The sequence below is a fragment of the Eptesicus fuscus genome, chromosome 9 (genome assembly GCF_027574615.1).
Source record: "Eptesicus fuscus isolate TK198812 chromosome 9, DD_ASM_mEF_20220401, whole genome shotgun sequence".
NCBI lineage: Eukaryota > Metazoa > Chordata > Mammalia > Chiroptera > Vespertilionidae > Eptesicus > Eptesicus fuscus.
Genome location: NC_072481.1, coordinates 34482077 through 34498149, shown reverse-complemented (window position 1 = coordinate 34498149; position 16073 = coordinate 34482077). Strand labels below are relative to the sequence as shown.

General features: G+C 35.8%; 1 protein-coding gene across 3 annotated transcripts in view; it reads right to left on the bottom strand.

Moving 5' to 3' along the window:
* Window positions 1-16073, bottom strand: part of FAF1 (Fas associated factor 1) — a 356005-nt gene that overhangs the window by 85315 nt on the left and 254617 nt on the right. For all 3 annotated transcript variants that reach the window (XM_054720584.1, XM_008139328.3, XM_054720583.1), the window contains exon 13: window positions 12668-12822. In XM_054720584.1, the coding sequence (XP_054576559.1) occupies window positions 12668-12822 (155 nt within the window). The remainder of the gene's footprint in view (window positions 1-12667; window positions 12823-16073) is intronic.

Below are 16073 nucleotides of genomic sequence, written 5' to 3'. Positions count from 1 at the left end.
GCAAAGTCTCCCCAACTTCAAGAAGAGTGAAATCATATCAAGCATTTTCTCAGACCACAATGGCATAATATTAGAAATAAGCTACAATAAAAACACTCCAAAAAATTTAAACACTTGGAAGTTGAATAGCAAGCTATTAAACAATAATTGGGTTACCAATGAGATCAAAGAAGAAATTAAAAACATCCTGGAGACTAATGACAATAAAAACACAACAATGCAAATGCTATGGGACACAATGAAAGCAGTCCTGAGAGAGAAGTTTATAGCTCTATAGGCCTACCTCAAAAAAAAAGCAAAATGGTAATAAGTCATCTAACTCAACAACTCAAAGAATTAGAAAGAGAGCAACAAGAAAAGCCCACAGTGAGCAGAAGGAAGGAAATAATAAAGATCAGAGCAGAAATGAAAGACATAGAGACCAAAAAAAAAATAATACAAAAGATCAATGAAACCAAGAGCTGGTTCTTTGAAAGGATAAACAGATTGATGAACCTCTAGCCAGGCTCACCAAGAAGCAAAGAGAGAGGACGCAAATAAGCAAAATCAGAAATGAAAGAGGCGAAATAACAACAGACCCCACAGAAATACAAAGGATTGTCAAAAAATACTATGAACAACTCTATTCTAACAAACTAGACAATCTGGAGGAAATGCACATATTCCTAGAAAAATACAACCCTCCAAAACTCACTCAGGAAGATTCTAAAAATCTCAATAGGCTAATAACTATGGAAGAAATTAAAGCAGTCATTAAAAAGCTTCCAGCAAACCAAAGCCCGGGGCCAGACGGCTTCACAGGGGAGTTTTACCAAACATTCAAGGAAGAACTAAAATCTATCCTCCTCAGACTATTCCAGAAAATTCAAGAGGAAGGAACACTTCCAAGCTCATTCTATGAAGCCAGCATCACCCTAATACCAAAACCAGATAAAGACAACACAATGAAAGAGAATTACAGGCCAATATCCCTCATGAACATAGATGCCAAAATCCTCAACAAAATTCTAGCAAATCGGATCCAGAGTACATCAGAAAGATCATACACCAAGTAGGATTTATCCCGGGGATGCAAGGATGGTACAATATTCGCAAATCAATAAATGTGATACATCACATAAACAAATTGAGAGATAAAAATCACATAGTCATATTAATTGATGCAGAAAAAGCATTTGACAAAATCCAACACCCTTTCTAGATTAAAAACTCTCAGCAAAGTGGGAATAGAAGGATCATACCTCAACATAATAAAAGCCATATATGACAAACCCACAGCCAACATCATACTCAATGGGCAAAAACTAAAACCATTTCCCCTAAGAAGAGGAACAAGACGGGGATGCCCACTCTCACCACTCCTGTTCGACATAGTGCTAGAAGTACTAGCCATTGCGATCACACAAGAAGAAGAAATAAAAGGCATCCAAATTGGAAAAGAATAAGTAAAGCTGTCCTTATTCGCAGATGACATGATACTGTACATAGAAAACCCTAAAGACTCCATCAAAAAATTATTAGACTTAATAAATGAATTTGGCAATGTAGCAGGATACAAAATTAACACCAAGAAATCTATGGCATTTCTATACGCCAATAGTGAACTTACAGAAAGAAAGACTTAAAAAGCAATCCCATTTACCACTGCACCAAAAAAATTAAGATACCTAGGAATAAACTTAACTAAGGAGGTAAAAGATCTATATGCGGAAAACTACAGGACACTAAAAAAAGAGATAGAGGAAGACATAAACAGATGGAAGAACATACTGTGTTCATGGATTGGTGGAATCAACATCATCAAAATGTCCATACTACCCAAAACAATGTATAAATTCAATGCACTTCCCATTAAAATACCAATGGCATATTTCACAGATCTAGAACGAACTTTCCAAAAATTCATCTGGAATAAAAAAAGACCCCGAATAGCTGCAGCAATCCTGAGAAAGAAGAACAAAGTAGGTGGGATCTCAATACCAGACATCAAGCTGTATTACAAAGCCACTGTTCTCAAAACTGCCTGGTACTGGCACAAGAACAGACATATAGATCAATGGAATAGAATAGAGAACCCAGAAATCAACCCAAACCATTATGCTCAATATTTGACAAAGGAGGCATGAACATACAATGGAGTCAAGACAGTCTCTTCAATAAATTGTGTTGGGAAAATTGGACAGATACATGCAAAAAAATGAAACTAGACCACCAACTTACACCATACACAAAAATAAACTCAAAATGGATGAAGGACTTAAACATAAGACGGGAAACCATAAAAATACTACAGGAATCCGCAGGCAGCGAAATCTCAGACATATACCGAAGCAATTTCTTCACTGATACTGCTCCTAGGGCAATGGAAACTAAAGAGAAAATAAACAAAGGGGACTACATCAAAATAAAAAGCTTTTGCACAGCAAAGGAAACCATCAACAAAACAACAAGAAAGCCCACTGCATGGGAGAACATATTTGCCAATGATATCAACGATAAGGGTTTAATCTCCAACATTTATAGAGAACTCATACAACTTAACAAAAAGAAGATAAACAACCCAATCAAAAAATGGGCAACTGACCTAAATAGATACTTTTTAAAAGAAGACAGAAGGAAGGCCAAGAGACATATGAAAACCTGCTCAAAGTCACTAATCATCCGATAGATGCAAATCAAAACAACAATGCGGTACCATCTCACACCTGTCAGAATGGCTATCATCAACAAATCAACAAGTGACAAGTGCTGGCGAGGATGCGGAGAAAAAGGAACCCTCGTGCACTGCTGGTGGGAATGCAGACTGATACAGCCACTGTGGAGAACAGTATGGAGTTTCATCAAAAAACTAAAAATGGAACTCCCATTTGACCCAGTGATCCCACTTCTAGGAATATATCCCAAGAAACTAGAAACACCAATCAGAAAGGATATATGCACCCCTATGTTCACAGCAGCACAATTCACCATAGGTAAGATTTGGAAACAGCCTAAGTGCCCATCAGCAGATGAGTGGATTAAAAAACTGTGGTACATCTACACAATGGAATACTATGCTGAGGTAAAAAAAGGAGTTCTTGCCATTTGCAACAACATGGATGGAGCTGGAGAGCATTATGCTAAGTGAAATAAGCCAGGCAGAGAAAGATAAATATCACATGATCTCACTCATTTATGGAAAATAATTAACAACCTAAACTGATGAACAAAAACAGATCCAGAGACAGAGAAACATGGATCAGAACGTCAAACCTCAGGGAAGGTAGGGGAGGGTGGTGGTAAGGGGGAGAGATCAACCAAAGGACTTATATGCATGCATATAAGCCTAATCAATGGATACAGACAACAGAGGGGAGGGGGGTAAGGGCATGTATGGGGGGTTTGGGGGGTAATGGGGGAATAAGGACACATATGTAATACCATAATCAATAAAGATATTTTTAAAAAAAGGTAAGTTCTAGGCGAGTACTATAAAAGAGAATAATGGTGGAGAAGCCTTCTTTAGAAAGGTTTATCAGGTCTTTTTGAAGAGGAGACATTTAAATGGAGGCTTGAAGAACAATATTAAGGTCATTTTTGTCTGATGACATCCATTTTCTCAATCAACTAGTGAGGGCAGCTGGGAAGGGGAATAAAGGGGGACATGAGATATTTCTTTCATGAATGAGAGGTGATATGAAATAAAACCTCTCATCCAGGGAAAAGGAATTAGCTAGAAAATCACATGTAGGCTTGCTCAGCATTATTGTGTATTCATTTAAAGTTTGTGTTGTGTGTTTTTTTAAATCAGTCAGTGCAATTTTCTTCACCAAGTTCAACTGCAAGTGCATAGGCATAGAGAAGGTGAATAATTTGGTTTAACAAAGTGAGTACAATGGAGGGAGACAGCAATGAGGAAATTTGAAGTATACAAGGAAGTGATAATGGTGAACCTTGAAATCTAAATAGGATGAGAAATGAAGATTAGAGACATGAATGAAGTCAAGTGGTGGTGGTGGGGTCAATAGATGATATGGCATTATGAGATCAAAAACTTTAGAACTGCTGATACTTGACTAAGTATGTACAATAGGAAGTGTTGGTCAGAGCCAGATGTTTGAAATCAAAATATATAAGGTGATTTATTTTCTGTTGATAACCACATTTAAGTGTGGTAAATAACGAGAAAAATAAAAATTTTCTGGAGTTGGACATATCTAGGAACTAAGAGGATTATCAAGAATGATAAGAGATAAGGAATTAAGGTATAATTTATGAGTGATAAAACTTGGGAGAGTTAATAGGATCCGAATTTCAAAAGATCATGTTAATCAATTATATTAGTAGAAAAAGGCAGAGATCTAGTTTAATAACAACTCAGACCCAGCTCATTCTGGGCAGTCCAAAACCTGAAAAACTGGTAGGGGGTTTTAACTGACCCCCAGTTCAATAGAAGCCAATAATAAAATTACAGAATAGAAGTGAGCACAGCACCAGAAGAGCATCCTCTGGAGCACTATGCTAGACTGTGGGCACCTTTAGAATGGGCTGAGCCTAGAACACCCTACCATGTGGGGAACAATGGAAAGAATAAACATAGTTGGTAAGAAAAGGCAAGAAAATTAGGGCAAACAAGATAGCTGTAGTTAGATTGATAATGCAGAGGAGAAGTTAGGCTTATTCCAGGTAATTTCAAGGCCAAACTAGAACCGAAGGGAGAAGGTTGCAGAAGCACTCTATAGGAAGAAGAACTATAGCAAAAACCATTTTTAGCTTTTACAGGAGATCAAAAACATACTATCTTTTGAAGCTTTCATTTTTGCTCTCCCTAGCAGTATTCACTTAGAGATTGTAGTAACATCAGAGAGATTGCGGGTTCGATTCCAGACCACTGCAATAAAGTGAATATTGCAATAAAGCAAGTTGTAATCTTTTTGCTGGTGAAGGGCCTGGCCTTCAGTTTGTAAAAAGGAAAATCTGTGCCATGTAATAAAGCAAGGAGAAATAAAACAAAAAGTTGTTATTAAACTAGATCTCTGCCTTTTTCTATTAAGGTATGCCTGCCTGTATAGGGAAAAATGCCTGCATGGCTACAAATTGGACACTAAGAATGATTCTAATCCCTAACTCAAAACATTTGGTGAATCCCAGGGTTATTTGTTACCTGAGCAAAAAGTCCATGCCTTATACTTTTCTTATACCCCCCACAGAGCTTTGCACAGTTATTTAGTATATTATTGTTGTTGAATAATCCAGCCTGGCAAGGTAATGGGAAATAAAGCGTTATGTAGCAGAAAAGCACAGGTAGATTGGGGTTTACATCTGGTACAGCCGTTGCATGACCTTGGGTAAGTTACAGAACCTCTCTGAGCCAAAAATAGTTTCTTAATATGTGAAACTGTATCTTTGCAACTTACTTTTCAGAATTATGGTTAAATGAGGTAATGTATAGAGTGAGGATTGAATGAGCTCATACATATAGTGTATGGCACATAGTAGGTGCTTAATTAATGCTTCAGTTGTTACTATGTGTTTGGTTTTTAAAAAAGCTTTTAGCTAATGATATTCTCAGAGAAACTCCTGTCACAAGTGGCATGACCTTGAAATACAGTTCTAAGGGTAAAGAAGCTGCCATTATTGGTGAAAGTGGCAGAAAATGATTCCTTAGCTACACCCCCTTAAGGTCACTCTGACCAAATCATTACAAACTGGTATCAATGAAATACTAAGAAAGATCTAGTTCATGATAAAAATAAGATTTGATAAAAATTTACAATCCTGTTCTTTTGAACTATCTTGTCAACAGTATCACCTTTGTACTGTTCTTTTCTAACAACAGTTTTCACATAGACTGAAAACACATCAACTATTGTATTTGAGTTAATGCATATTTCCTGAATAGCAGTAATTAATGTTGAGAAAAAATATCTACTTTTACACAAATGATTGATTCTAACACAATGCATATACCATCGGGCAGTTATGGGTATAGTACTAGGTAGTAGTAGTATGGGAAGTATCTAAATCAGAATAAAAAAGGCTTATAAACTGGTCATTTAAAGTTACTTCAAAGAACATTTTTAAAAGGACGATCCTCTATTTTAAAAAGAGTAAAGAATGTATCATAAACAGTTTAGCCATCATCTGTATATAGACTGACTTGTTCTCAATCATGAGGCCATCACCTTTTATCATTTCCCTCTTTCCTTTCCTTTCAGTACTATTAGGAAACTATTCATAAGTGTACCCTTGGACAATGCTGAGCAGTAATTATGACTTGCTGACAAAGAGATATGAACAATTACTGAGCCCATTTGAAATCCTACACTAATAAAGTCATCAGATGCTGCCCTTGTCATGATCCTTCTGAAAGCTTCTGAAGTTACACGAACACACAGCATTGTTTGCAGGGACAATTGCTGCTGGCAGAACGCAAACCTTGAGTTAAACCATGCTGCAAATTGATCTTGACATTCTGTTAAGAATGCCACTAAAAATCAAAAGCAGAGGAGAAAAGGAGAAAATGAGTGGGTAGGATGTAATCATGGAACAGGAGGGGTTCCTCCTCACCTTCTCTCCTCCCTCTTCACAAAACAAACCAGGGAGAAAATGACAAACTCTCCTGGTGTTTTGGAATCTTTATTTTAAAGCATTAATTAAGCCCTTGACCTGGGATGTTTAGGATGGCAATACATTTCCTTTAAAAGTACTGGAAGGAAAACATAGCACAAAGGGAAGAAGTTTGGGGGAAATCATATAGAAGCCTGGCACTGAAGGCTCTGTGGAAGTCTTAGTTCCCTGACCACAACATGTTTACTGGTTTTCTCAGCTACTTCTGTAGAACCCATATCTGCTCCTAGGGTAGCAGTTGTAAATTAACACTCCTTGTGTCTCCCATGCAGACCCCACACCTGGGCTATGTTTTTTAGATCAAATGGGAGTGTAGGGTTAGAGTAACATGGCCAGCTAGGCTTCAGCCAGGCATGAACCACTGACTAGTTTGGAATTAAGGTAAGCCACTGTGAATATGGCTAATTACTGAGATGGTAAGTGCAGGTGAAGATAGCTGCTAATAATAAGAACTTTAAGTCAATTAACTCTTGCCAGAGATTAAGTATTGCAGAAAACTATCAGTGAATATTAAGGCTAACAAGTGCCTGTCAGCACAGCAGCAGAAGTTTACAGTTACCTGAAATACTGCACCCAAAGGCATTAAGTTCAAAAGCTAATATTGACAGGCAATAGAAATATGTCTGTGAACATTGGTACTGTGTATGCAAAACATGTTACAAGTAAACTGCGTAACTCAGCATTGTCAGCAATTCCTCAGGAATAGTTTGCAGCTACTCTGAACATTGCTTAGAAATAGTGTGCAATGCCCGATTTAACACTATTGGCATGTACACTGATGTGCAAAACATTTTCACCCCAGGAACTTATTCACATATAAGCAGCTCATTCTTCAGCACTCATAGCTGGTTGCTTACCCAGTTGGCAGTATCCTCGTCAATTCAAAGCTTTTTAGAATTAGATAATCTACACAAGTACCTATACTGGATGGACTAATGGAGACATTTGCCTTGTGGGCCCTCCTTGTCAGAACAAGAGATACCTATTATTACTGGAGGTTTACTGTGCCACAATGTCATGTGACTTTTTCTGACGAAGCAACTTGGTGAGTCTGGGGAAGAAACTCTGGAACCACTGGATGAACTCAACCAGGGTGGATAACTAGCCTCTTTCTAGATGGCCCATGGGTACTGAGAACACGAGCAATATTCTTGGGTGGTGTAGGACTAGCAGAAGACATGGTACCCAGTGTGCACATTTTAGTTAATTCTGCAAGAAGAATAAGTTTTTGCTTTATTAGTCCTATTAAGGACTCTGGGGGAAGATCACACAACTAGAGGGATACAGGAGCATTTCTAAAGCTCTTTCCACTACCCAAGCTAGCCTCTCTTATTTCTCAATAAGCCTATTAGACAGTGTGTGTGTGTGTGTGTGTGTGTATTTAAATCACTATAACACTTACTTTTACTGTGTAACACATTGAGATTATAGACATATCTCCCTTGGGGAGCTGACAACCTGGCGGGGAGCTAGTGAACCACCATACAACGTAATGAGTACCATTGATACAATTAGTATAGGAATATATGGGAACATATAGAATGTGCATTTTAACCCAAAATGAGTCAAGAGAAGAATGGAGAGAGATGAAGCTTCCTAGAGGTGATATCAGTCCTGAATTTTAAGAAATTACTATTTTATAGCTCAAGAACTTATTCACTATGAATATAGTGTGCTAAAAGTACTTTTATTGTATTAGTTAAATCCATGATGGTGTCTACATGTTAGAATCCAAAAGAGTATCTGATTTCTGCTCCATTATTTGCCTGTAAGCATAAGCCACAACTGGATCAATCATTAAGAAAACAACTTCTTGAGATCTGTCCATCCCAGTTGGGTGAACCTAATCCTCAATCTGGTTGAGACCATAATAGGAATATATTAGCTGGCCAGATCCTTCTATTTTTTCCTCTCTTTAACAGTCATGTTTGTAAACCACTGACTCTTCATTTCAGACACCTAATGGTGAAGTTTAAAATACCAATATCCTCTTGTAAGAATAACAAATATCTGCAACCTAATAAACTAGGAATGTTGCTAATATAAAAATCTCTGAACAGAAAAAGTAAAATTCTAATTTCATCTTTCTGTGTGTCCTCTCTTTCAAGTCCTGGCCCCCTCAGGTAGAATAACTCACTAGGATGTTTGTTTATACTCTCAAAGCACCTTGTACATACTTCATATTACATATTAGCTCTATGTCTGTCTTGCCTACTAGACTATGAGTGTTTGAACATTAGCACTACATCTTTATCAACTTTTCATCCTCACTGCACAGCACTACCCCTGGTTCATATTACACTAAATGTTTATTCAATGAATAAACATAAAGGAAATATATCTTTCTTGAAATATAGGTATCAGAACAGGCCAATATCCCTCTTAGCTGCTTCCAGAAGTGATTTGTAAGATCTCCTTATTTACTATCTGTTTTTAGCTCTTTCGTGTCTTTCATTTATAGGTACAGTTCACTGTTTCTATTAGTGCTATTGTTTAAATGGATATTTAGAAAATTATATCTTCTAGCACCTCTCAAGACTGACAAGGGCTTTCTGCCTACTGCTTTAAGAAACAGTGGCCCTGAAATCTAACTAGACATGACAGCCAACAAGGCTGTTCAGTTTTCTAAGAAAGAAACCTCCACTTCAATATACAATACTGAAATTATAAGCAATATTCTCAGGTGGAATTGGATACATTAATTTGTCAAATGCTTATTGAGTTTCTTTCCCCTAAAATTTTGTACAGTTCCTTGTTTAATGAAACAAATAAAATGAATAAGCCTTCTATACCAGCGGTCGCCAACCGGTGGTCCACGGACCACTGGTGGTCCATGAGGTCCGAAAGGTTGATGACCGCTGTTCTATACGATAATTCATTGAGCATGTACATTGTAATAATCATTACAGCTAAAGTTTGATGTCTTAGTTCATATGTGGAATATTCCAAGATCAATCTAGGAATTATTCTAATCTACTTTTTACAGATATAGGTTTGTTAACTTAAGTATTCAACTTATAAAGAAAGTTATTAGAATTATTTGGAGGTGAAAAATCCAAAATCATCAACATAACAGGGATGTATAACAGTGAAATTCTATAGAAATCTGTTTATTATTTACTCTAGTTTATTAGTGAAATGAGGAAATAGCAATTGACATTCTAGTAACCCTACTAAAGCATTCACTTAGTTCCATATCCTTCACTTATATTCTGCAGATATGAGAGACTCATAGTAAATTGAGGAGGACTAATGCTTCTAGAGGCTTAATCAGAGTATTTCGTAAGCAAAAGTAAATTTGCTTGGCAAGTCTCTACCCATCTTGGGCATCAATTTCCCCTGGCTATTAAATCAGGATAGTTCCAGAAAACCACTAAGGAAGCATCCAGACAAAATAGCTTATAGGTTCAGGATTCTCTAAATTTATATGACTAGCCTCAACTAGAATAGCCAGGTATGGGACCAGACAAGCCATCCACCAGAAATTCATTTCTAAACTTTTACATTTTGTCATAAAACAAACAAACACCCCATAGGTAAAAGGATACCTACAGCAACAATCTTATTTCTGATGCCTGGAAATCTCTTCTATATTTCCACATGTAAATCTGTCCCATTTTAACTCCCTAGTAATAGACAAAAGTTGGCCTAACAACTTTCCATATGGAGCCCACTAATCAATAAATTAATGCAGCAGTCTTCTACTGAATTGAAAGTTTGAAGTTTTGTTACTCAATGGTAATAGCATCAAATGGATGGTGCAATTAATTTTCATGACAAACACCTTTGGATAAATGTGGTGATAAAATCCAAGAGAGACCACAGAGACAAAATTCAATTAGACAATTTTATTTAGATGAATCTATAACAGGTGGTAAGAAACTTGTGGCTAAAGTAAACCCTTTCTGGGGGCACTAATATCAGCCTAAATAACCAATTCTCTTACAGTTTCATATGTCAAAAGGAAATCCACTTTTATCCTCTTTTAGGAATATGTCAGCCCAATGAATTTTCATCTTATTTGTAAAATGTATATTTTCCTATTTGCCTTAACAGTAATAATGATGAACTGCACATGAAAAGTAGCTACATAACTGTATTACTTTGCAGAGAGAAATGTAATAACTTACCTTAAAATAGTTTTTAATTTATAATACAGATAGAATTTGATTTTAAATAAGGATGCCAAGTATTTTAAATTCCAGAAATCGTTACATTCTTTGTTTATTAAATTGAATTCCTAGATATTTCTATTTTCAGTCTTTAATATCACTTTTTATTTTGTTTATAGAAAATTAATAACAAGATGCCACATTTTAAAAAATGTAGATTGAAATATCCTATCATACTTCATAGCCCATCCTTCAATTCATTGAGAAATAGCTCTAAAGCCTTAAACAAGGCCTTTATTTTGTGTTTTAAAAAAGTGTCATAAGGAGTTAATAGGACACAGCTGTACTGGCTCTTTCTAATAAGCAGCTTCTGTCGCTTTGGTCACCACAGGTGTCTCTGTAACCTGCAAACTCTTATTACTAGTGTATCAAAGTTGTGCTACTTAACAGACTTCTTTAGTAAAACATAACAAAGCAATTACATGGCTGTTGATTGCCAGTCATAAAAAAAAAACCCTCAAACACTGTTTTTCAAAAGAAACTACACTGCAATTTTTTGTCATTGTAAAATAAAAGGAACTAAGGAATTAAATGGAAGATAGAACAAAATAACAGCAGGTAGCCCGCTGAACTTAGCCACTACAGATGGTTTAGAAATAGTGTTTCCTTCTCCATCAAGTTGTGGATAAAAGGAAAGGAGGAGATTCCTTACTGCCAGTGAATAGTAAAAGATTTAGCCAAGTCTCCAGTCTATGTATTTTGCCTCATGAAAGACCTTCGATGCTGCATTTTTATCTGTTTTTGGCACTGCTTTTCATCACCTTTAACTGAGTGTGCATAATAGCCTGATTTAATTTAAACAAATACAGGTGCTAAAGGTTCTTTATTTATGTATAACACGGGACATTTCCAAGGCAGAACATTTCCAAGTCATCCTATGAAATTTCCTAACCATTTGCTTAAAGAAATGAAGTATTAGATGAAGGAATTGCTTCTACATTCTTTTGCTTCACATTTAAAGGAAGATCATTTTTCTTTTTAGATTTAGCTTACATAAAACAAAATCTGAATGATGAGCAAAAATTCAGTATGCCGCAAAATAATATAAAGACAAATCAGATGATTTAATTTCTAATTGTTCTATAATCACTTAAAATAGGTAGCTACAATAGACTTGCCTTAAAATGAATTAATCTAATCTCCTTGTTCATAAACAAACAGCCTGTGATTATGACTGTGTTAACACACACAAAGTAACATCACGGGATGTTGTGGCCACATGTGTAATTAAACACCATGAAATATATTTCAGATGGGAACTGCAAATAGGCAAAATATGAAGAATTATTCATCACTTACAGTTATGATTAACAAACTAAGTAAATTTACCCTGGAAACTAGAAAAAGGATTTTTTTCCTATTGAGATTATGGATGTGTGCAAAAGAATATGTGCAATAAAGCGATTACATCAATTAGCATATGCTAGAGTTAAGCTATTACCAATTCCACTGGACTGATCCAGAATGTCTTGTCTTCTTCACTGGAATTATTAAAAAATAAACTTGCTACTAGGATTATATGTTAGACTTGCCTTCCCTTTCTAAACATTATTTAAAAACAGATTCTTCTCTAAATGTTCAACAACATATTACAATATTAGAACATACAATAAACAGAAATGTACTATATCTCTTATTGCATAAAATATGAGAACAATGTGTTTTAGTTTTCTAGTCTTGAATTTAAGAAATCTTTAAAAGTTAAGAAATTCATAATTGTGAGTAACTGCATATTTTAGCTAGAACAAATGGCTTACATCTAATTAAATATAATGATAGAGAATTTAATGCTGAGGATGAAAACGTTTATGATGAAAAAAACCAAATACAATGATGGCTTTAAAAACAAGAATAGAAGCCCAACTATAAGTTGTGAACAATATTACCTTGCTCTATTGGCGTCCTTTGTCAGATCCCAAGCCCAGGTTATAAAATTTTGACTCAGATAAGAGACAATAGATTCAGCACATAGCATTTGTGAGCAGAACACATTGGTTAATACACTTTCATCATGGTGGAGGTAGATAGCAAGAAGCTTTCTCTGAAAAGAAAAGAAAAAACTGATGAGTTAAAATATCTACTAATGTAAGATTTCTTAAATTTTAGAAGGGCATCAGATTCAGTCAATATAAGCAGCAAAGACTTTACAGACTGCTGTCATAGACTCCTGTTAACATGTGCAAGCCTATCTCAAGCAGAAATTGCAAAAGAATTGCATTTTCTTTAAATAAAATGGATTTACCATTCTTCATATTTAATAATTTATGTGTAAAGGAAAATTTTATTTTGAACTCTTCAACTATACAAAGAAAAAAATACAACAGGGGGGTGAGGGCATGAGTGGGGAGGGATGGAGGGGGTAATGGGGGAATAAGGACACATATGTAACACCTTAATCAATAAAAAAATTAAAAAAAGAGTGAATGTCAAATTCTCTTTATATATTTTTAATGTTTTTAATCTAAACACTGAGTAGTCTCTTCTACCTAAAAAAAAAAAAAAAAAAAGACTAAAATGCAGTTTGTTTTAATTCTACAGGTAATTTTAAAGCGCTTAATGTGTCCCCATATTAAAGTTCTAATTCAAGAACAGATAACTTCTAATTGCCACTTGAAAGGATAGAAAAATGTTCACTTCACATGAATTCTTTCTGGTTTATATTTCTGAAAATGCCCAATAATGTGGTTTCTAATATAGAAAATTATTCTTTCCCTTCTACCTGTTAAAACTTGCTTTCAAGAAATGCTATTTGGTCTCTTAAAAGTGTCCCATCATAGTTGGACATTCAGTAAGATCATAGAAACTAAAAACTAAAATTGAGCAACATAATAGCTTTAACAATAACAACGACAATTAAAGAGCCTAAATTGCCGTTAACTGACTTCTTGGTGCTATCTTTTAGAAGAGCTAACTTTAAAAAATAGTCAATTATTAAGAAATGGAAAGGTAAATTTTTATGGTAAAGACAATGTACAAACATCTGAAATTCTAGCAAAGGAAAATTTCAAGGAAGCTCAGGGTCTTTCCCTTCATATTGAATAAAGATGTGATGATGATAAAGAAAAACTTGTGTGAGATACTAAATCAAAGAACATTTATAGAAAAATATAAGGCTCATGTTGAAAGTTAATGAAGTCTGATCAACTTATCTGATGGAATTATCCCAATAAATAAACCAAATTATAATAAAAAAGAAATCATTAAAATATATTTTTCAAAGTTAAACTTTATAATAGATGAAGGTAGATTAAGATTCCAAAAGCATCTACTATGAAGAGGAGGCAGTTACATATCATTATCTATTTTATCCCAGAATAAACCTGTAAAATAGTGTTAACTTCATTAGTATATGAGGAAATTTAAAAGCTGACTGTCCTAATTTCCATAACCAGTTAAGTAAGCAGTATAAAACCCGATTGACTGACTCCAAACCTACTGTTCTTTCTTTGATAATAGCAGGGGAATTGCCAACATTATAGGTAAGGCTTAAAGTGCTTATACAATATGAAGATGCCAGACTGGCCACGGCTCAGACAGCAGTGGTTCTGGAGCCTCACAGACAGCATGTGATGAGAATAAGGGCAGGATTCCCAAGATAAGTAGCTCAGCTACTCCAACAATAGATGCTTCCATGTTTCAAGTCACTTATTCATTCATTCAACAAGCATTTGTTGAAATACTTTGTGTTAGGCCCAGCAGGAAGCAGTGGTGATAAAATGGTGAATAAAAAAGATTCAGGGTTCATCTATGTTGAGTTTGCAGAAAACAGTAGAGGCTTCTAGGAAGTTTGTAATCATATACATTGTTAAAGAGATACTTATCTGATAAATTCCTACTCATCTTTTAAGGCTCAAAGCAAATTCCTCTGTGAAACCTCCCGATTCCCTTAGGCAGAGTTATGAGCTTCTTCTTCAGGACCTCTATCTCTTCCCATTAGTATTCTAATTGTTTACCAGTATCGCCTCTAGACAAAGTCTCTCAAGTGTAAGGACTGGGTCTCTTTCAGTCTCCTTTGCATCCCTAAGCTGGCATAGATCTCAGCATGTTTGATGAAAGAAACTTGAATGCTGATTTCAAACAGCCCCTCCAGGCAAAAAGAGACACCAAATGGCAGCAGCAATGCCTAATCACTTTTAGTAAATGAATCTAGAAATCCGCTGCTTTGGGGAAAGGAACTGAACCTGGCAGCACTAACGAACTCTGAGTTCCTCTTAGAGCTCTCTAGCTGAATAGACAGAGGGATGTCAACCTCTAATTCTCCTCAATCGTATCTCAGCAACTATATTTAATGAGATAGTGGGAACAAGAGCCGTCCACTTTTAAATCAGCATATTTCTAACCAAACAATGGCAATATTTAAATCATTAAAATACCTATTTCTCTCAAGAACACTGCAATGGAACATTTAAACTTTGGGAAAGAGATTGGCGATTTACATTGCTATCTCACTGATTTAATTTAAATGCTCTTCCAAAACCAAACACACATGTGCTGAAGAGGCTACCAAGAAACCCAACATGCAGAGTTCCCTATAAGTGCAACCAACAGTGTTGACTGAAACTAAACTTGGAAATCCAGGGCACTAATGCACAATATCAAGCAATAAAACAGCATCTCTTTGGCAATATTTAATTTACAAAAGAAGAAAGAGGCAGGCGAAGATCAGGCACTGTCTGTTTTGGAGGATCAACCATTCTGCATTTCAAAGCATTGGTCCCTGCAATATCCAGGTTACTGTGCTAGAATCTCGACTATTATATCGCAGTTGTGAGAGGGAGGGCAAAGATGTGTTTACTCAGTGATTAGGCCCTTAGAATAAGCCTCTAGCTCCTAGAGAGACAGCTCACCACTTATTCATTTGGGCCAATTCACAAAGCCTAGGAAGATTAAACATCCATGCTGAGAAGACAAGCGAATGCAGACGGTGAAAAAGAAATAAAAATTCTTTAAAAACTCTGAGATGACTTCATTATTTTTCCACAAGGAAACTTTAGGAAAGTGTTTAGTTAGAGAAAAACCCACATTGACCTCTCTCTAAACCCTTAATCTTTCCTTTGTGGTGGCATTGCTTTGTGGTAAGCTACTGGCTCGCCTCGCCCCTCTTTTCACTGGAAGCTGAGAGAAAAAAGGCTCTGGAGAAACAGTTTTCGTCCAGGGACACAAACCCCTGACACTGTTAAACATGAGATGCCAGTAAAACACACTTTAAAAAAAACCTCACTTTAAGCTCTAAACTGTGAGAAAAAGGAGACAATAAAAAGAGTATCAGAAGAGGATCTTCAGGCTGGGGGT